A 22,885-nucleotide genomic window follows, 5' to 3' on the forward strand; every position below is an offset into this window, starting at 1 on the left:
CACGTCATGCCATCTGGAAATCACAAATAAAACGGTCATTTGGCAAGAGATGCATAAAAAGAATCAATGGATATTTGCGACAAGGACGCCAATAAAATTCTCAGCTGTTGCACGATGGAACATCAGATATCTGGTTACGCAACACGGGACTACTGACAGCAAGAGCAGGATGCACCATACGCAACTCTTTAATAACAGTAATCAGTCAAACTGGTATAGAAACATCGACGCTCATCTCATACGCCCGTTTTTGGAGAAATCGATGGTAACAATACAACGATTAAAAGACAGAACACCACATCCAGCAAAACAAATAAATTTGGTTTATACCAAACTACTGGATCTTCAACGGGATCTTGTACCAAACCGAAGACTGAGACTACCACATAGACTTGAGACGATCAAGCATCACCACATCGCAATGTACATTGGCTTAACATTCATCATAATAATATTGACCATTCACTGGGTAAGAAAATGGTACAAAGGAGACAAGAGACCTCAGCAAGTCCAGGTACCAGCGGTGGCAATGAAGGAAAACCGATACGACTTCGAGTCCGCCGTTCACCATTAACATCGATGATTGTTGAAACTACGTTCAACGGCCGGGAGGATGTACGAGTTCAAGACATGCAGAAAATCGTGCACTGCAGATAGGCAACAGATGATCCTATACAAACAGGTACCGCTGCGCATTTACGACCTCACACCATCTGTCAGCACGCATGATAAGGACCTGCATGCGTCATAAACCTAAGCGATAAAAGATAATGGTATCCTATTTTACAACTGTCCAAACTAGTAAACTATAAGCAGATAATAATTTGACCTAAACAAACATTAGTTCTTTAAGATCTTGTATATAAAAAACCCTGCATACTCCACAATAAAATCAGTACTCAACGAAAACTCGTGGTATTCACTTCTCCGAGCTCAATTTGTTTCAAGTACAGATTGCGGCAACGAGATTGTTACTGGTATCAAGAACCGGTGGCAGACAAAAGCAACTTTTCAGCTACACAATTTACAGTGTCCTTCCATGGTTCACCTGATGAAAAGCAGTTGGTTCATTGTTTGATGTTGATTTTAATACAATTTATTGTTCGTGTCACTTAAATTAACAATGGATTTGGTTCTTATTTCTTGAAAGCTTTTATTTAATGAAAGGATCGAGAATATTTGGAGTAGATTCAGCTTTTCGGTGGTTCGGTGGTCAAAAATAGACTGACTTCCCAGAGTTGTGACCCTCCGGTCGTCAGCTCGATATCGGCCGACCTCCCACTGCAACTCTATGTGTGGTGTCAGAGTGTGCGTGTCGGCGTGTGTGGTGTCAGCGGGTGTAGTGTCAGCTATCCGGTGTCAAGAGTCAGCGTAACACTCAGGGTGTGTGTCAGCTTTCCCGCAACATTCTAGTCAGGTACATAGATGCACACTTGTGACATAGTTGCACTCTTGCGACATATCCGGATGTAGTTGAACCCACAGCACTTGAATATCGAGAATTGCTTATGCTGTGGATTCGGGTTTAAGAGTCTGGGGTCGAGTTCGAGGCGTATGTAGTAGGGGGTGAATAGTGCTGAGCAAGGGGGGGCTCGAAAGTGTCGGGTGTTAACTTATATAATACTATAAGCTGCTACCTAACTGCAAGGGTATAGTAACTTCGGCTCCGCTCGAAGTTAGCTTTCCTTTCCTTTTTTTTTAGCATTTAAGTATTTAAATCCCATTAAATCTCTAACTAGGAGTGCGGATATTGGTACCACCATCTGTAAACCTTACCAACAATTTAACTTAGTAAGATAATTAGAAAGAAAAGTCCCTTAAGCTCGGATCAACGGAGCTAAAGATGGGAGTTGGTACAGATTCTATTTTGGACAAATGAATCTGATTTGCCAAATTTCGTAAGGATCGGCCGACTATATACGATCTGCTTTATATCTAATAATATAAGATGCGTGGCGCCACCTAGCGGACTGCGACTGAACTGCAAGGGTATATCAACTTCGGCTCGCCCGAAGTTAGCTTTCCTTTCTTGTTCAAAATGGTTTCGTTCATCCGCACAAGAAATATTTTAATATTTTAAGTAAATCAATTCAATTTTTTTATTTCGATAACACTGTAAGGTCAGACTTTACGCACCGCAAGATAATAATTTTTTTGAAGCGACTCCGGCCGACTGCCCGTCACGGGATAGAAAATAATTATTTCTTAAAAATAAAAATTCCTAGATACTCTCCAAATATAGCCCATTAATCGTAAAAAAAAATTGAATAAATATATTCACTCTGAAACCATTCCGCCCCCTTAATCCATCTTAAAGTAGCTCCTAATGAATAAGCGGTTTAACTTTAGCTAAAGACCCTCTAAATCAAAACTATGTCCATTCAGCTCCAAAAAAGTGATTAGTAATGTATTTTCTTGCTGCTACCAAAACGTTCGAAGTATTCAGGGTAATTGAGCCAATTTTTTACTAAGAGTGCTTCTTTTGATTTTCATGCTATTGCACTTACTGAAACCAAGTTTATTTCCTCTGTCTCTGATTATGAATTTTTGTTCCCAACTACCCTATGTTTCGAATGGATAGGACATATTTCGCAGGCGGTTTCGCAGGTAATAATAAATACTCAGCTGAACTAATCGCTTTACCGAATCAGTTTGGAATCGAGTTCATTGCTGTAAAAATTTCTGCTGGTCCATCTCATATTTTCCTGACCTGTTCCATTATACTTCCATCGGTTAAGTATACTGTATATTTTCGCTAAATTGAGGTTATAAAGTTTATTTTATCATTAGTCAATGACTCTGATTTTGTCATAATTATGGGTGATTTCAACCTTTTCCAAATCTCCTGGATCCCGTGTGAAGATAACAATTCCCTGCGTGCCAGTTGTCACAACGACTTCATTGAAGAATTAATTGAAATTGCTCTTTTGCAAATTAACACACTTAGTAGTGTAACGAACTGTTTTGCTTGTTTACGCTCGCAACAGATGGCGCGGCTAGCTCACTGAGTGTTAAGAGGAGCCCCGTAAATACTCGTGATACTCCAATGAGTTCTGTTTTAAAACTGTTTTTATTTCACACACTTCTCTTACAAGAAAGATACATGAAAATCTTAAATCTATTTAAAACTACTTATCAACGGACTGCACGCTGACATGGTATGTGACCCTTTCTTAAGTGCTTCAAGTGCACCACATAAATATTTGGTTAGACTGCAGGAGATCGTCTTTCAAACCATGCTGTTAATCACTTATTCACATGGGTCCGATCTCCTACATTCTATGTTTGGAATTTTTATCGTGTTCAATGCTTGAACACTGAGTTAGTGGGTCGTTCTGCCGAATTCAAAATCCGACGTGATTGCCCGACCCCAAAAATAACACCGAATGCTTTGTTTATCAATATCGTTCTTTATTTCTAGCTTGTTTACAATGTATCGTAAGGGTGAATCTCACCGGTGTTGATTCCTCCGCCGGATTCTCGATGACTCTCCGATTGCTTCTAGGAAAGCTTGTCGCTGCTCCCGTTGTTGTTGCTATTCTTGTCGTCGCTGTCGCCGTTAATCCGCTTCCGTTGTTGTCGCTGCTCCTGTTGCTGTCGTCGCCGTTGATCCGCTTCCCGTTGTCGCTGATCCTGTTGCTATGGTCACCGTAGATTCTCTTGTCTTCCTTTGCCTGCCCTTTCGCTGTGGCCGGCACACAATCCGTGTTAGCTGACCAATTGGCACACCTCCCAGGCATTACGCTGGGCAGGATAAGCTTCCTTGGCACCCCCGTTGCGTTGGCCACTCGCCACCAAACACCTGCGTGCCTACGCTCCGCCAGATCTTTGGCTGACCAGAGGTGGATCCGGAGTCTCCTAACATGACAAGTGTGTCCCTGGTTGGTTTTATATGGTGGCTTCAGTTCCCGAGCAGGTTACCCCTCGCTTTATAGGACCACACCTGGGTTGTAACGATCAGGAATCGATATGGCATACATCAGACCGATCCGTCTCTATTGCTGCTACACCAGGTTACCTGTCGTATCCGGGAATAAACCAACCCCGACTCTATTTAGCCTGGGCTTCAGTTCTGCCGCGGATCCTTGATCCTTTCCCCAGTCCCCAGTCCCCCGGACTTACCTACAGGGGGTCCTTGAGCCACGGATCACAGATCCTTGCGCACCCGCTCTAAATCCAGCACTTGAGACTGTGCGGGAAACTTTCCCGCTTGAATGTCAGACTTACCCACGGGGAGTCTTTCACTCAGGCTCGACTCCCCGTGCTTGTTGCTTTCCTAGAAGCAGCTTTCCTAGAAGGCTCGGCTGGAGGGTAATCCTTGTAAATCTCGCTTTTTGCCGTTAATCTTTCATGCATCTGTTCTCGCCATTAATCCTTTCCCGAATTCCCGTCGCATTTGCAATGGCGGATTCCTTTTGTTGCCCCGCTTGGTATTGTTATTACGCAGGTCACCAGACTTCGTCAGATACCACCGCGCTCCCCCCCTTTGGCCGTTCCAAATGCATTTTTTCTTTTCTGCATTTTCTAAACACAGCAACGTGCTCGCGTGCGCCGCTACGTTCCCCGCCGTCTCCTACGACTTCCGAGCAAGGCCGCGGTGGCCCGTCCAGAAACGTTGCGTTCCACGCCGCCTCCTCATTCTCTTTTGTCCGTGTGCGCAGCCGTGCCAGCTTGCCTGCCCCCCGCTGTTGCCCCCTCTTGCCACTTGGGTTGGCGTGTGGGAGATTTAATCTCCTCATCAAGCACTGCATATGACAACAAAATTCAATACCGATGCACAAAATCACAGATGTGCGATAGTTTTTGTATACTCTGAGGGTTACCCAAAATTATAATTTTGGTCAAAAGTATGCAACGCAGTGTAGGAGACATTTCCGACGCTATAAAGTGTATATATTCTTGATCAGGATCACCTCCTATATCCCCTTGATATAAGAACGTCCGTCTGACCATCTGTCCGTCTGTCTGTTTCTACGCAAACTAGTCTCTCAGTTTTAAAGCTATCGAGTTGAAACTTTGAACATCCTGTCACATCCTTCTGTTTTTGCAGGCAGTATATAAGTCGAAACGGCAGGGATCGGTCGACTATATCCTATAGCTGTCACATAACTGATTGATCGGAAATGCCATAACTCACACATTGTATATTTGGTCAAAATATGTTATGTGCAAATTTTCATATGAATCAGCCGACTATATCCTATAGACGCCATATAACTGATCGGAAATGGAACAACCATTTTAGTGCAAAGATATATCAAAATCGGCTCCGCCCGAAGTTAGCTTTCCTTTCTTGTTTTTATTTCCAATCCACCAACAAAATGCCTTCGCTTTAGGCCGAAAAGTGCTGAAACTAAGTTAAGCGTTGTTAAGCTATGCAAAATTTTTATTGTAATTTTCCTTGATTATGCTGGGAGCAGCAGACGTATATGAATTTGCTCTACCCATATGACAGAGCAATCCAACAACTAAGGAGGAACGAGAGCAATGGGACTGGGCATCCCTGATCTAGACCTTATTTTCTCTAATCCTCTTAGACTGTAAATCGGTCTTCACCATTATAGCTTTTTGAGGACTTACACCATCCTACACTATTGGTTTCTGTCCCTACTGATTCTTTTTATGATGTAATTCACAACGCGTTGGAAAAATTTGTTCCTTAAGTTTCATCGTCATCATCAACGAAACCTCCTTGGTTTTATACCTTTCTCGTCTTAAGAACATAAAATCTAGAGCTTACGGAATGTTTCTTAAGTCTGGATCTTTGTTTCATCAGACAAACTTTCTTTACATTCGCAACCAGTTTATTATTCTTAATAATCAACTTTATAAGCGTTACATCGTGAATTGTAAGGCAAACTTCCGAAATGATCCGAGCTCCTTCTATTCGTTTGTCAATATGAAACGTAAATCCAGTCTTTTTCCTCCTTCCCTAACTTATAAAAATATTTCTGATTCTTCAGAACAAGGTATTGCTAATCTCTTTGCTTCATTTTTTCAATCAACTTATTCGTCGGATAAACGATATTTACTTGTCTAAATTTAATCATCTTTATGTTTTTAATGCTCTTTCAACCTTGGATATCTCATTTTCTGCTGGTCCCGATAATGTCCCGAGCTGTATTCTCAGGCACTGCTCTCATATCCTATGCTACCCTCTTACCATCCTATTTAATTTATCTCTGGACCTTTCATGCCTTCCTAAGAGATGGAATGAATCTTTTATTATTCCACTTCATAAGAAAGGTTCTAAAATACTTATAGATAACTACCGCGGTATTGCTAAGCTTTCTGCTATTCCCAAGCTGCTGGAGAAATTGGTTACATTGCAACATCATTGCAAAAGCATAATTTCCTCCTTCCAGCATGGTTTTGTCAAATATCGTTCTACAACAACCAATCTGCTAGAATTCACTTCGATCGTCCACAAGGGTTATCTAAAACGAATGCAAAGCGTTGTAGTTTACACCGATTATAGCGTGAGTGTCGTGAGCTATGCTTCTACACTTATGTATGCTGATGATGTCAAGCTCTGCTTTTCTTTCTCTGACCACTTCCTTCATAGACATCTGCAATTTGACCTTGATGAAGTTTTCTTGTGGTGCTCTAATAATCTTTTCTCACTAAACTGCTGAAAGTGCAAGGTTATGACGTTTAATCGTAGCATGCCTCATGTCATCTCTTACTCACTTGGGAATCACTTTGTAGATCGTGTTTCCTTAATGAATGATCTTGGAGTTTTTTTCGATCACAAGCTTTCGTTTAATGAACATATTTCTGTAACAGTAAATAAAGCCAGAGGAGTACTTGCTTTTATCAAGCGTTGGTCAAAAGAGTTTGATGATCCCTTCACCACTAAAACGTTGTATATCTCTTTGGTTCGACCGATCCTGGAATACTGTTCATGCGCTTGGAGTCCGCAGTATATGGTTTATCAAAAAAGTATTGAATCAGTGCAAAAGCAGTTTCTTTTATTTGCCTTAAAATATTTAAACTGGACTCAGATGATCTTCTTCCACCATATCTTTCTCGGCTTGGTCAAGTTGACTCGAAACTTTTACTCGAAAAGATACTTTTCTCTGTTCCAAACAGGTCAACCAGGTCCTTCCGACCCCTTTGGGTACCAATTTGCAGATCTAATTTGGCGGATCATGATCCTTTTTGCGTTATCTGTAAAAACTGTAACCTATTGTAACATATATTTTCGCCTGAATTATCCCTAGATGTAATAAAATCTAAATTGATTGTTTTTCTATTAGAATAATTTGCCTAATTCTTAATTATAATTAATTTTAATAATAAATGTATAAATAAAAGTTAATTGTTATATTCAATAAATAAATAAAAATTAAGTATAGAAGAAGAAGGAAAAGTCTCTAAATACTCTAAAAATGTTCCGAGTTGGCTGAATTTTGATTTGTAGTCGTAAATTAAGCATTGGAATAGTTTGGTATTCAAACATTTTCAAAATATAAGCTTGATCTGCGAAGGAATCATAGGAGTCTATATGCCTAGTCTGAAAGCTCTATCTCATTTAGTCTCAGATCGAGAATATACATAAATGTCCTCCTCTATACTCAAAAACTGACATAGCTATTTTACTTGTCCATTGATGATGATCAAGAATATATATACTTTTTGAGGTCGGAGATGGTTCCTTCTCCATTCATACGGCTACAATTTACCCTTGTACTCTAAGAATACCGGCTATAAATATGTGTTTGCATGAATTATTTTTGGGTTATGGGACATAAATTAGTGGTGTATTAATTGTATTATGTAATACATTAATTTTGGTCAAATTTTGGTAATTTTGGTGTGCAACGCAGTGAAGGAGACATCTCCGGCCCTATAAAGTATATATATTCTTGATCAGGATCACCTCCTGAGTCGATATGAGCATGTCCGTCTGTCTGTTTCTACGCAAACTAGTCTCTCAGTTTAAAAGCTATCGAGTTCAAACTTTGCACACATCCTTCTTTCCTTTGCAGGCAGTATATAAGTCGGAACGGCCGGGATCGGTCGACTATATCCTATAGCTGCCATATAACTGATTGATCGGAAATGCCATAACTTTGGTGTTTTTAAGTTAGAAAGATGGATTTGGTACAGATTCTATTTTGGGAAAAACAATCCGATCTGCCAAATTTCATAAGGATCGGCCGACTATATACGATCCGCTATATATCTAATAATATAAGATGCGTGGCGCCACCTAGCGGACTGCGACTGAACTGCAAGGGTATATCAACTTCGGCTCCGCCCGAAGTTAGCTTTCCTTTCTTGTTTTTATTCATAAAATTACGCCGTGGTCACCAATGCCCACTAAAACATTTTTACGTATACATACCGTGTGGTGAGGCCCCAATTAGTATACTATTTAATTTGGATATCCATTTGCACAAATATTAGGTGCATTTTTCAGTCTAACCTCAGCAAATCACTATAATAAATATCAAATAAGTTATATATAAAATAAACTCAACACATATAAAAAACAAGAAAGGAAAGCTAACTTCGGGCGGAGCCGAAGTTTATATACCCTTGCAGTTGAGTCGCAGTCCGCTAGGTGGCGCCACGCATCTTATATTATTAGATATATAGCGGATCGTATATAGTTGGCCGATCCTTATGAAACTTGGAAAATCGAATTATTTTGCCAAAAGAGGAATCCATTGAAACTCCCATCCTTCTAACTTGAAAAACAACGAAGTTATAGCATTTCCGATCAATCAGTTATATGACAGCTATAGGATATAGACGGCCGATCCTGATGACATTTAGCAGATCATATAAGTTGGCCCAAATTAGAATGCACAGAAAGTCCCATCCTTCTAACTTGAAAAAACAACGAAGTTATAGCATTTCCGATCAATCAGTTATATGGCAGCTATAGGATATAGTTGGCCGATCCTTATGAAATTCGACAAATCAGATTGTTTTTTCCAAAATAGAATCTCTACCAAATCCCATCTTTCTAACTTAAAAAACACCAAAGTTATGCCAATTTCGATCGTTCTATGACAGCTATAGGATATAGTCGGCCGATCCTTACGAAATTTTGTACATAAGATATTTTGGTCAAATATAACATGTGTAGAACTTCCAACTTCCAACCCTCTAACTTAAAAAACACCAAAGTTATGGCATTTCCGATCAATCAGTTATATGGCAGCTATAGGATATAGTCGACCGATCCCGGCCGTTCCGACTTATATACTGCCTGCAAAGGAAAGAAGGGTGTGTGCAAAGTTTCAACTCGATAGCTTTAAAACTGAGAGACTAGTTTGCGTAGAAACCGACAGACAGACGGACAGACGGACAGACGGACCGACGGACAGACGGACAGACGGACATGCTCATATCGACTCAGGAGGTGATCCTGATCAAGAATATATATACTTTATAGGGTCGGAGATGTCTCCTTCACTGCGTTGCACACTTTTGACCAAAATTATAATACCCTCTGCAAGGGTATAAAAAGTGGCACTTTTTGAAAAATTAAATGGGATAACGAATTTGTTAAATTTTAGTCTTTCATACCGTATTAAGGTTATACTTAAATTTTTTCTACAAGTATATAGAATATGTGGTAAAAATATATTTTATAATTTTATTTGTTTGAAGCGCGTATTTGTTTAGCTTGACCTTTACATATTCTAAAATTTTAAACTGGCTATTTAAAGGCATGCTATTCCTGCATATATTTAGATTTTATAAAAAATATTTTTTACAGTGGCGTAGATAGCTTTTTGATAGGGGGGGGGATATGACTCAGAATAATATCCAGTTTTTTTGTAAGTTTTATTTTACACTGCGATAATAATCCGCAATCTGCGATAATAATAATAATAATGCTGTACTGCACAGTCACCGCGTAAAAATGTGTTCTTTTTCAATTTTGAGATTATATCATCTTATAATTCTCAGACCCAAGGGGGGGGATTGATCCCCCTGATCCCCCTCCTATCTACGCTACTGTTTTTTTAAGATTCTAAATAAATTTCTTTAATTTCAGTGTCAGAAGCGTAATGTATAAATATTTGGAAAAGGAAAACGAAATGAACTTTCATAAAATTTTAATGAAGTGTTGGGTATGTATTAAGCAACTTAAGTTATTTAAATATAATATATCTTTTTAGGTTATTTGCTGTTTAAGGATTTTTGTGAAAATGATTCTGATGAACCTATACAACAACTAAAATTCTACGAACAAGTAGGCTTAAACAATGTTTCAGCCTAGAAAAAATCTAAATTTGAAATACTTTTCAGATCAAAACTTTGAAAAAACAGAATGTTATGATGAACGAAAAAAAACTGCGAGAGAAATTTACGATAATTTTATAATGGAAGAAATGCTTTCGCATACATATGCAAGTACATCTTTTTATTTATTATTCGTTCTTGTGCCTTATAAGTTTAATTATAGGAATATTCCAAAGATGCTGTTGCGAGTGTTCAAAAATATTTGTTGAAAAATGAAGTTCCTGTGGATTTGTTTGAAGTAAGTATTACTTTGAAGCACTTAAAAGTTCAAGCGTGGACATTTTTTATATAATTTACAAATCCAATAAGATAAATAACCCGTTTAGTTTAAATTTGTAACGCAGTTTGTCAATTCTGAAATAGAGAATTAGTTCGAGTCAAAAATATGTAAATTTCATTGCTTAACCGAAGAGTGGCATGCCACAAGAGTAAACATAAAAGAAATGAATTGAATTTAGCATTATCAAGTGGAATCAGATTTCAGCCGATCGAGAATACCATTGGCTAGCGGCTTGGATTTACATTTAAGAGTGTACTTATTTTGGAAACCATTTTTGTACTCATGCTTTAAATGAAGTCAGGTTGGAGTTTACAGGATAGGGACAATCAGAGTCCAGATTCGTTAATTTGTAGCCATAAAATTGCACAAGGATTGCATATTATTTGCCAATGGATGATGACGTTAAGAATTGTAGGGCTGTTCCAGTTTACAACTAACCTCGAAGACATTGACATTGAAGCGTTTCTTGCACTAACGCAGTCAGACTCCTAGGGATTTGGTATTCCAGAACACACAAAAAATCATGAAATTAATTTACAAGAGCCAAGCATCTTAAAAAACACCAAAGTTATGGCATTTTCGATAAATCAGTTATATGGGGTCTATAGGATATTATCGGCCGATCCTTATAAAATTTGCCACATCGGATTAAATTTCCAGCTAATTTTAATTCTAAATTTTAGCTTAAAAAAAAGTCATGCTACTTCCGATCGTTCAGTTATATAGCAGCTATAGAATATCGTCGGCCAATCCTTATAAAATTTGGCAAATCAGATTAATTTTTCGAAAATGGAATCTGTACCAAATCCCATCTTTATACCCTTGCAGAGGGTATTATAATTTTGGTCAAAAGTGTGCAACGCATTGCATATATAATTGCATATAAAAAATATTCTTGTTCGGCACGTGACTGATTTTTTTTTTGTTTTTCTTGCACGTGCCGAACAAGAATATTTTTTATATGCAATTTTGTACACCTATGTAGCATATTATCGTCACTAAAATTGATATCAGATATTTTGGGTTTCGCATGCAGGTTCGTCACCGGTACTTTACCTCGTCAAGAGGTTTTTTTATATGATATCAGTTGTTTTTTTGTATATATTGATCTTCAATTATTTAAAACAGAACGCATTATATATAGAATATATATATATGGAAGTAACCTCTTGACAGGCGATTCACACAGTAGCAATACTTTAATTGTAAGGATAAACTCTTTTTTTTTAACTCTATAGATTTTGACATTCTAGAAGGTGGAATAATTAAAAACCTTTCCATAGACGTAAAGAATTTTTCGATAGCTTCAGTGGCTCTGAAGTTATACGTATTTTTAGTTTACAAAGGTTTTGGAATTTGGTTAGTTTAAAAATTTTAATTAAAAATTTGCCCAAAATGTATTTAAAATCCAACATTTTTTCGTAGTTGTGGGAAACCAAATTATTTTAACAAATTAACAGATGAGAGGCCTATCCTTATGAGAGTTCCACTATATAATAAATTATAAAAAAACGAGAAAAGAAAGCTAACTTCGGGCGGAGCCGAAGTTTATATACCCTTGCAGTTCAGTCGCAGTCCGCTAGGTGGCGCCACGCATCTTAAATTATTAGATATGTAGCGGATCGTATATAGTCGGCCGATCCTTATGAAATTTGGCATATCGAATTATTTTTCCCAAAATAGAATCTGTACCAAATCCCATCTTTCTAACTTAAAAAACACCAAAGTTATGGCATTTCCGATCAATCAGTTATATGGCAGCTATAGGATATAGTTGGCCGATCCTTATGAAATTCGACAAATCAGATTGTTTTTTCCAAAATAGAATCTCTACCAAATTCCATCTTTCTAACTTAAAAAACACCAAAGTTATGCCAATTTCGATCGTTCTATGACAGCTATAGGATATAGTCGGCCGATCCTTATGAAATTTTGTACACAAGATATTTTGGTCAAATATAACATGTGTGGAAAGTCCCAACCCTCTAACTTAAAAAACACCAAAGTTATGGCATTTCCGATCAATCAGTTATATGGCAGCTATAGGATATAGTCGACCGATCCCGGCCGTTCCGACTTATATACTGCCTGCAAAGGAAAGAAGGGTGTGTGCAAAGTTTCAACTCGATAGCTTTAAAACTGAGAGACTAGTTTGCGTAGAAACGGACAGACGGACAGACGGACATGCTCATATCGACTCAGGAGGTGATCCTGATCAGAATATATATACTTTATAGGGTCGGAGATGTCTCCTTCACTGCGTTGCACACTTTTTGACCAAAATTATAATACCCTCTGCAAGGGTATAAAAACAAGAAAGGAAAGCTAACTTTAAGCGGAGCCGAAGTTGATATACCCTTACAGTTAAGCAGAAGCTTATATTATTATTATATATATCGGATCTTATATAGTTGTCCGATCCCTATGAGAATTTCACCATCAACAAAATTTCTAATAAAAATATTGGAAACAGCCCCAAGCATTTTTAAAAATAGAAAGGTTGTGCCATTTCCGACGTTCAGTTATATGGCAGGTATAGGATATACAACTTATAGTCAAAATTATTTTCACAACACACAATTAATTGCACATCCCAAGTCCTTTTAGTTGTTATTCTTGTTGTTGTTGTACGATTTTACTGAAACAAACGTTATCGCGTAGCTTGATCCTATGGTTGTAGTTGGCCGATTCTTATGAACATAGGATTAGATTGCCCAAAACGAAACCGTAGACAGTCCTATCATTCTAGCTTCAAAAACAACAAAGTTAAGCCAATTATGCTAATAAAATTTTGCAAATCGGATAAGATATCCCAAAATGCAATCTGTACTAAGCCCATCCTTCTAACTTATAAAAAAAACAAAGTTATGGCATATACGATCAATCATATAATAAACATGTATTATATCTAAAATAAATGCGCAAAGATAAAAAAATAAAAAAAGCTGGAAATTTCGTTTTTCCAGTTTTTCTATTTAAACCAATTATTGAATGTAACAATTTATTTTGGATGTGCGATATAAAATAATAAATATTAGAAAAGTATTGGCGGAGTTGGTTTGCCTGGTTTTTTTTTTTTAGCTTTTAACTCATGATTTGGCCCAAAACGGTGGTGGCTGTAATTTAAGTAAATCAGAGTTTTATTTATATGCATTATATGCTCAGTGGGGGCATATGCATATAAAGCTTTCTACTCATAAAATTTTGCTTTCTTCTCATTAAGACATGAGGCACTGAAACACAAAGCAGAATTGCATCAAAATTTGCCATCAAGCAACGAAGTTCGAGATTAGCCGAGTGGAGAGCGTTGTGGTTTCTAACACGGGAGGGCCTGAGTTCTAATCCTAGTTGAGTCAATGTTTATGTTTTACTTTTTAAGCCCTTTTTTTATTTGGATTTTATTTTTGAAATATTTGAAAATATCTTATGTACAAAATTTCATAAGGATGGGTCGACTATATCCTATAGCTGTCATAGAACGATCGGAATTGGCATAACTTTGGTGTTTTTTAAGTTAGAAAGATGGGACTTGGTACAGATTCCATGGGCAAAATAATCTTATTGGCCAAATTTCATAGGGATCGGCCAACTATATCCAATAGCCGCCATATAACTGAACGATCGGAAATGGCACAACTGCAAGGGTATATCAACTTCGGCTTCGCCCGAAATTAGCTTTCCTTTCTTGTTTTTCTTTGGGACCTCAAGATTGGTACCTCGACCGACCCGTCCGACATTTCTTTCAGAAGTTATTCAAGAAATTAAATTTTTACAGCTTTTTCAAAAAGTTGTAGAACAATAATTGCTCATATGACAATAACAAAAATCTCCAATTTTATTCAAAATTGCCAAGAAAAAAATACAGACACACTGGCTTCATTTTGAAAACTGTAAAAATCGAATTTCTTGAATAACTTCTGAAAGAAATGTCGGACCGGGTCGGTTGAAGTACCAATCTTGTGAGTCTTCTCATTAAGACATGAGACACTGAAACATAAAGCAGAACTACATCAAAAGTTGCCATCAAGCAACAAAGTTCGAGGTTAGCCGAGTGGAGAGCGTCGTGGTTCTAATACGGAGGGCCTGGGTTCGAGTCCAAGTTGAGTCAATGTTTACGTTTTACTTTTTTAAGCCCTTTTTTATTTGGATTTTATTTTTAAATAAATAAACTAAAATCTGAAAAGATATACTCCATATTTTTTAGAGTATAGACCAAATATATGCAGACCCAAAAAAGCAAAGTCGCCAATCAAATACACACACATGTATAAGTAAATGCAAGCTTCACAGGAGGCTGTACAAAAATGGGTAGCTGCACTTACAGGAATATATCTTGAGTTAACGGATTTTGCCAGATATGAGCGATATATCAAAGTTGTGTCATCTCAAAAGCTATCTAAACGTGCAATATAAAAAGGATCAGTCGAGCAAATTTTGAAAAATAATTTTTTTTCCCTAAAAAAAAAGTTTATTTTCAGTGTATTTTTTTTGTACTATATAGACGTTTGGTCTCAAAGAAAGTGAAATTGATATTTAAAAAACCATTTCAACGGTGTAAAGCTCTTTTTAAATATCTTTCCTAATTATAAAGTTATGAATTTTTTCATTAACAAAGTTTTTTTAATTTTTTGACGTAAGCTTAAGGTATTCAAAAAGTTGTAGAACAATTGTTGCTCATATGATAGTAACAAACATTTTCCAATTTTTTTCAGGATTTTTAAGAAAAAAATAGTGCAAACAGACAACCCGACAAACCGACAACTGGCTTCATTTTGAAGAAGAAGAAAAATCGAATTTTTCGAATAACTTCTGAATGAAATGTCAGATTGAGGGTCGATTGAGGTACCAATCGACGCGTATTTAGCTCTATATATAAAAATATTCTATCTGGGGACTAAATGTGTCCACCAGCACCAAAAAATTTTTTTATTTTCACCCTAATTTCTCCCAAACCAAATAACTTTTGGAATATGTTTTGACAAAAATTATCTAATTGAAACAATACCTTTCGATTGGTATATCATTCATTTAGATCGGTTGCCTTCAGAAAATTTTTAATTCTTCGGCTATATATAGAGTTTCCTCGCGCACGCCTAGGCATGCAGGTCGTCACCTCGTGGACTTCCGTCCACAGTGATATTCTTGATCAGGATCACCTCCTGAGTCCGTCTGTCTGTCTGTTTTCTACGCAAACTGGTCTATCAGTTAAACTAAGTAAAGCTTTTTTTGATATAAGTCGGGACGGCCGGTATCGATCGACTAAATCCTATAGCTGCCATATAACTGATTGATCGGAAATGCCATAAATTTAATGTCGGTTATCGGTTATCGATGTTAGTCATTTTCTTAAGAAAAGTGTATATTTAAATGGAACTGTTCGTAAAATTAGATAGATAATTATAATGAATAATTATTTCTTTTAGTTTTATGAATTTGTTTTTCTTTTGTGACAAATCTTTACCCTTCTCAAGGGTCCCCAAAACAAATTTTATTGGGGGCCCCGCCAAGCCACGCTAATTTTGGGCAACCTAATCCGATCTGCTAAATTTCATAAGAATCGGCCGAGTATATCTTAAACTTCTAACTCGTATGCATTTTATTTCTTTGTAATCATTCGTTTTGCGACTTATATACTCTACTGGATGGAACTGCTGATCTTTTAAATCTTTTTGCATCAACACGGCGCCGAATCCATATGTGCTGTCGGATCGAAAAATTTTAGCACGGGTGCTGAGACTAAAAGATTTTTTAGCAAACTGAAATCTAATAATTCTTGCTCATTCAGCTCTATTCCTTTCTTTGGTTTATCGCTTTTGTTTCTTAGCAAATCCGTCAGTGGCTTGGCGCCCAATGAGTAATTCTTGATAAAGCGTCGCATGTATGAAGTTAGTCCTAAATATCTCTGTAAAGCTTGTCTATTTTTTTGGCCGGAAAATTAAAAACTGCTTTTATTTTTTCCATGTAGGACACAATCGTTTTAGCTTGGATAAGCTCCTTTTGCAGAGCAGATATAAAACAAAAAAAAACTGCAGACGAGTTGGATATACCAAAAGGTACATACACTGACGAGCAAAACTGTAACACCAATTCCGACTCTTACTTCTATGGTCTGTATCTTCGGTTCTAGTTTATGCATTCTGAAAAACTAACTCGTTTTTTATTGATATTTTCATTTATTATGATTTTTTAAAGAGACGAAAAATGGAAAGAAAACTGTACAAAAAGTCAGATGTTACACTGTGGATATATTAAAAAAAAAATTGTATCTAAATTTTTTTAATAATGTGTCTACAGCCCTTTCACCTGTTTAGTTCTCCAATGCGATTTGGCATACTGTTGGTATAACGTCACCATTTTAGGGGGAATAGCGTACCATAAGTCGTTCGCCCTCTCCCACAGCTAAAATGAATGCATTTATACAGCATTATAGCTCCACAAATTTTCAATTGGCTTCATATCCGAGATTGTGGTGGCCACTTCATGGACTGGAACTTTTTGTTGTATCAAAAAACACAATAAATTAAATTATCAATAAATTAAGAGTAAGTTTTCAGAATGTATAAATTAAATCGGAAAGATACAGACCTTTTTGTTCGTGGAGACACGCAGCTCGAAGCTAGCGCATAAAGACACCATAAATAGACGAAGAATTGAAAATTTTCTGTGTGCGTTTAATCTGAATGAGTGATTTACCAATGAAATATTGTTTTAATTAGATGATTTTATCCAAAAAATTGCCAAAAGTAGTTCGGCTTAGGACAAATTTGCGTAAATGTAAAACACTTTTGATTCACCACATTGCAATGTGCATTGTGCATCCAATGCATTGGAGATAGTGGGGACATTGGTGTCACCAGACAATATAGATAAGGGATATATCCCTTGCAGAGAGTATTTTAATTTACAAAATATAGACTTCTTATTTTATATAAACGAAACGGACGAAAAAATTTCTTGCGAGAGAGAATCTTTCTCTCATTCTTACGCTCATTTTTAAGCTCATAATTTCATTGACCTTTTTCATTTTGCTCATCATCAAGATGGTTGTTCCGCGGTTAAACTATATGTATGCGTGCTCACACATTCACATTCACTGTTTCAGTTTGAGCGTTCGACATCTTTTTAAGCAGCTACGAGAACAGCTACGAATCTTCGATTGCAGTCGTCGCATGCAGACGTGTTTTTTTATTGTGCTCCGGAAAAAAAAATTCAATAAAATCATAAAAGTGCAGTGACTGCTCTAAGAAATCTACAATAACGCGAAAAGACGCTTTTTGCGATGAAATCGCTAATGTTTATTATTGATTAATTAATTAATTAATTAATATAAAACACAACACTTAAAACTCAAACTAAATCAACCTCGACTGCAATGAGTTCAAACGACGTTCGCACACAACGTCAACGTGAGCTAGACGAGAGACGGCTCTCAGTACAAAGAAACAACGCGTACTTCTCTTTTAAAGCACCGAAAACCATGCAAGCTCCGATCAAGCTCGGTCAATTACCCCAACTTGACCGAATTCTTAAACGTAGAGAGCGAGAGAGCGCGTTCCTGCTCCCCCTCGATACCATCGATGTCTCTGCAGCCAAAGAGTGCAGTAACTAGCACCTCAATTTCTTTGACAACGTCAACAGTAACAACAACAACAACCGCAACTGTATCGGACAGCGCGTTTAACGACGTCATCAGCTAGCAGCGCAAATAGTAATACGTCCGCGCTGCCCGAAAACCAAAACAAAAACAAAAACAATGACTATATTAAGCCGGCTGTGCAGACTGGCATGGATCGCTACATCCAAATCAAAAGGAAGCTGAGCCCCCGAATCCAAACGCAAAATAACCCGTGGCAATGCTAGCCTAGTAGCAAAAGAAACGCCCATTAACTCAAACCGATTTAAAATCTTGGCAGACGCCGATGAGGTTGAGGCGGTCGAATCCACTGAAGTTGGGAAAAGGAAGCCAAAACCTCCGCCTATCTATATACGCGAAAAAAGTTCCAATATTCTTGTCAACAAAATTATTGAGCTTATTGGTAAGGATAACTTCCACATAATACCCCTTGTAAAGGGCAACATTCAAGAAACAAAAGTTCAAATGAAGTCTGAAGATAACTATAGAGTATTATCAAAATATCTTACCGAGAATAAAAAGAACTTTTACACGTACCAGCTCTAAAAAGCAGCAAGGGCCTGCAAGTCGTACTTAAGGCATAGAGCCCGAAGTAACGCCTGCAGAGATTAAAAAAGGCGCTACAGGAGAAGGGTTTTAGCGCCAAGACAGTCTTTAATATCCTTAACAGGGATAGAAAGCCGCAGCCACTCTTTAAGGTTGAGCTTGAACCAGAAACCAAGCTCCTGAAGAAATACGAAGTGCACCCAATATAACAATCTTCAGTACCTGCTGCACCGCAGAATTACAGTTGAGGAACCGCACAAACGCAATGGCCCGGTACAATGTGCGAACTGCCAGGAATATGGCCATACAAGGTCATACTGTAAACTGCGCCCGTGTGTGTAGTTTGCGGAGAACTCCATGACTCCGCACACTGCCCAGCGAGCAAAGATGACAGCAACTCGAAAAAGTGCGGCAACTGCGGTGGCAATCACACTGCTAATTATAGAGGATGCCCAGTCTATAAGGAGCTGAAAAGTCGCATCCACCAGAAAGGAATAGCTGCCCGCACCCAAAATGGACAGTTCACGGCGTCCAGATCAAACCCTGAAGTCTTCTTCTCGACTGCAGCCAGATCCTCACTAGGACCCATTAACGTTGACAAAAATGTGACATACGCAAGCGCCTTAAAATCAGGACCGGCGACACATGCCTCAAGAAGCTCATTTCTGCAATCAGCATATCAAGAACCGAACACGGCTCAGCAACATCAACCAACAGAGCAGCCAAAAAGCAACTTTGAAGCTATGATATGCAGCCTACAACAAAGCCTGACGGAATTTATGTCGTTTATGCGCACAACTATGCAAGATTTAATGCGAAACCAAAATCTATTGATTCAAATGCTGTTTCACAACAATCCAAATAATGGCTTTCCTACGGATATCTACGTGGAACGCTAACGGCGTTTCGCAACATAAACTTGAGTTAGCTCAATTCCTACTCGACAACCACATCGATGTAATGCTGCTTTCGGAAACACACCTCACAAACAAATACAATTTTCAACTACGAGGATATTCATTCTACGGAACAAATCATCCAGATGGTAAAGCACATGGTGGGACTGGAATTCTAATCAGAAGCCGCATAAAGCACCATTATCAAAACAAATTTGCTAAAAACTACCTACAGGCCACATCTATAAATATACAACTAAATACTGGCAACCAACTTACACTAGCCGCCGTATACTGCCCCCCTCGCTTCAATATAGCTGAAGATGAGTTTATGCAGTTTTTCAACACACTTGGAGACCACTTCATAGCAGCAGGAGACTACAATGCCAAGCACACACACTGGGGATCCCGTCTCGTGACTCCAAAAGGAAAGCAGCTCTATAATGCAATTATCAAAGCCAAGAACAAGCTCGACTATGTTTCTTCTGGCACACCAACATACTGGCCGGCAGACCCAAGGAAACTACCAGATTTAATAGACTTTGCGATTACCAAAAACATCCCTAAAAATCTGATAAGCGCCAATTGCCTATCGGATCTTTCATCTGATCACTCGCCTGTCCTGTTCATTCTACTTGCGACATCCAGGAACATTGGAACAACCATTAAAATGACCTCACAGAAAACCAATTGGGTTAAGTACAGAAAATATATCAGCTCACACATTGAGCTAAGTCCTCATCTCACGATGAAGCCAACGTAGACAGCTTTGTTAATTCACTTGAGTCTGTACTCGTCTCTGCAGCTCGAGCCTCAACATCGCAAACTATAAATACACAAAGTAATAAAAAGACAAATCTACAAATCGAACAGCTCGTCCTCGAAAAGCGGCGTTCACGTCGCGAGTGGCAATTCCACAGATCGCCATCTACTAAGCAAAGCTTTAGACATGCCTCACGTCAACTTACTAAAGCCCTACAGCAAGAAGAAGCTTATGTCCACCGCCGCTATATAGAGCAATTGTCAACTCTAGTACAAAACACTCACTATGGAGAGCTCACCCAACTCTAAGCTCACCGAAAGAAACAGTGATGCCTATTAGAAATCCCACAGGCGGCTGGGCGCGCAGCGATGCAGACAGAGCCAGCACGTTTGCCAATCACCTCAAAAATATCTTCCAACCAAATCCGGCCACTAGTGCCTTTACTCTGCCGACTTTACCATATGAGCCTCAGCTTCAACATGAACCAATCGAGTTTCGCCCAAACGAAATCGCTAATATCATCAAAAACCAACTAAATCCGAAAAAATCACCAGGCTGCGACCTCATAACTCCCAAAATGATCATTGAGCTTCCATATTGCGCCGTCTGCACTATCACCCAGCTCTTCAATGCCATCGCAAAACTTGGCCACTTTCCAGCGAGATGGAAAAAGTCAATTATAATAATGATAGCAAAGCCGGGAAAAGACCACACAATTCCCACGTCGTATAGACCTATAAGCCTACTTTCATGCTTATCTAAACTCTTTGAGAAATGCATTCTGACTCGAATAAACACATACCTAAGGATCCAGGAAGGAATCCCGTCACATCAGTTTGGGTTTCGTGAAAAGCACGGTACAATTGAGCAGGTCAACCGGATAACAGCAGAAATTCGGAATGCATTCGAAAAACGCGAGTACTGTACCGCAATATTTCTAGATGTCTCTCAAGCATTTGATAGAGTCTGGCTAGAAGGTCTAATGTACAAAATCAAGACAATGCTCCCTTGTAATACCCACAAGCTTTTAGAGTCTTACCTCTACGACAGAAAATTTGCTGTGAGGTGCAACACTGATATATCTGACGAATTCACTGTTGGAGCTGGAGTTCCTCAAGGAAGCGTACTCGACCAACATTATACGTTCTCTACACAGCAGACATCCCGACAAGCACACGATTAACAACATCTACGTTTGCTGATGATACAGCTATTCTTAGCCGCTCAAAATGCCCGATGCAAGCAACCGCGCAGCTAGCTCTTCATCTGGTGGATGTTGAAAAATGGCTATCAGACTGGCGAATTAAAGTAAACGAACAAAATGCAAGCACGTTACGTTCACCTTGAATAGGCAAAACTGCCCGCCCCTTACGCTAAACAACACCCTACTCCCGCAAGCAAACGAGGTAACATATCTAGGAGTACACCTCGATAGAAGACTCACATGGCGTCGGCACATAGAAGCTAAAAGACCCACCTAAAGCTAAAAGCCAGCAGCCTTCATTGGCTTATCAACGCTCGGTCTCCCCTTTGCCTTGAATATAAAGTCTGCTGTATAACTCGGTACTTAAACCTATATGGATGTACGGCTCCCAGTTATGGGGGAATGCCAGCAATAGCAATATGACATAGTCCAGCGAGCTCAGTCGAAGATCTTGAGAACAATCACCGGGGCACCTTGGTACGTTCGCAACGAAAACATACATCGCGACTTAAACATTCTTCCAGTCAAAGATGTGATCGCAGAACAGAAGGAAAAGTACTTTAGCAAGCTATTGTCGCACCCTAACCACCTTGGCGAGAGGTCTAACAAGGTTGAGTAACCAATCACGACTTCGTCGGAATGACCTACCCACCCAGCGACCGTCTTGAGGAACGTGCAACCAGAATGCAGTCTTAGTCTACTGTTAGTTAAATGTTAATGTTAAGATTTGAAAACTTATTGTTAGTCTCAAAATTAAGAGAAGATCCAATAAATAAAAGCAAAGTTTAATAAAAAAAAAAAAAAAAAAAAGCTACGAGAAGTTGGGTCGGGTGAAATGCTATTTTTTGCAAACAAAGTGTGTAATCGATCAAATGCCCATAAATATTTTGAAATGTCCTCCTCCCGTTTGAAAAATATTCATAAATGAAAATTTATAAAAACTTTTTGAAATTTTTCAAATTTGACTTTGTAACAGAGGCAGGTTGTTATGGAGGCACAGTGGCAACGTCGATAGGAAAAAAACATCGATAAGGGAAATAGTGACAGGAGTTGGCAGCCCAGCGACAGGTGAGGAGAACTATCCCGGAAACCATTGCCGAGCACGAGACTCTGAATTGGTGGAGATTCCGCGGTCTGTAGAGGGAGAAGCCGACTTTTTAGCGTAATTAAGTGTTAGTATTTTAGAAGTTTAGAAAATAGCGACATTATAATGAACACAGCAGTAGCAGAGAAGGGGGCAGTAATACCTCAAAAGGTGCCAGTATGCATGTTATGCAATGAAAAGATGGCAACAGGG

At 38.5% G+C, this 22,885-nt stretch overlaps 1 protein-coding gene across 1 annotated transcript in view; it reads left to right on the forward strand.

The window, feature by feature from the left end:
- The window catches only part of LOC6497632 (G protein-coupled receptor kinase 1), a 213,302-nt gene that overhangs the window by 37,874 nt on the left and 152,543 nt on the right, over positions 1 to 22,885 (forward strand). The window contains 5 exon segments of the mRNA XM_044716065.1: positions 10,019 to 10,071; positions 10,074 to 10,094; positions 10,143 to 10,225; positions 10,281 to 10,373; positions 10,430 to 10,504. Of these exon segments, the coding sequence (XP_044572000.1) occupies positions 10,019 to 10,071; positions 10,074 to 10,094; positions 10,143 to 10,225; positions 10,281 to 10,373; positions 10,430 to 10,504 (325 nt within the window).

Source organism: Drosophila ananassae, chromosome 3R (genome assembly GCF_017639315.1).
Source record: "Drosophila ananassae strain 14024-0371.13 chromosome 3R, ASM1763931v2, whole genome shotgun sequence".
Taxonomy (NCBI): Eukaryota; Metazoa; Arthropoda; class Insecta; order Diptera; family Drosophilidae; genus Drosophila; species Drosophila ananassae.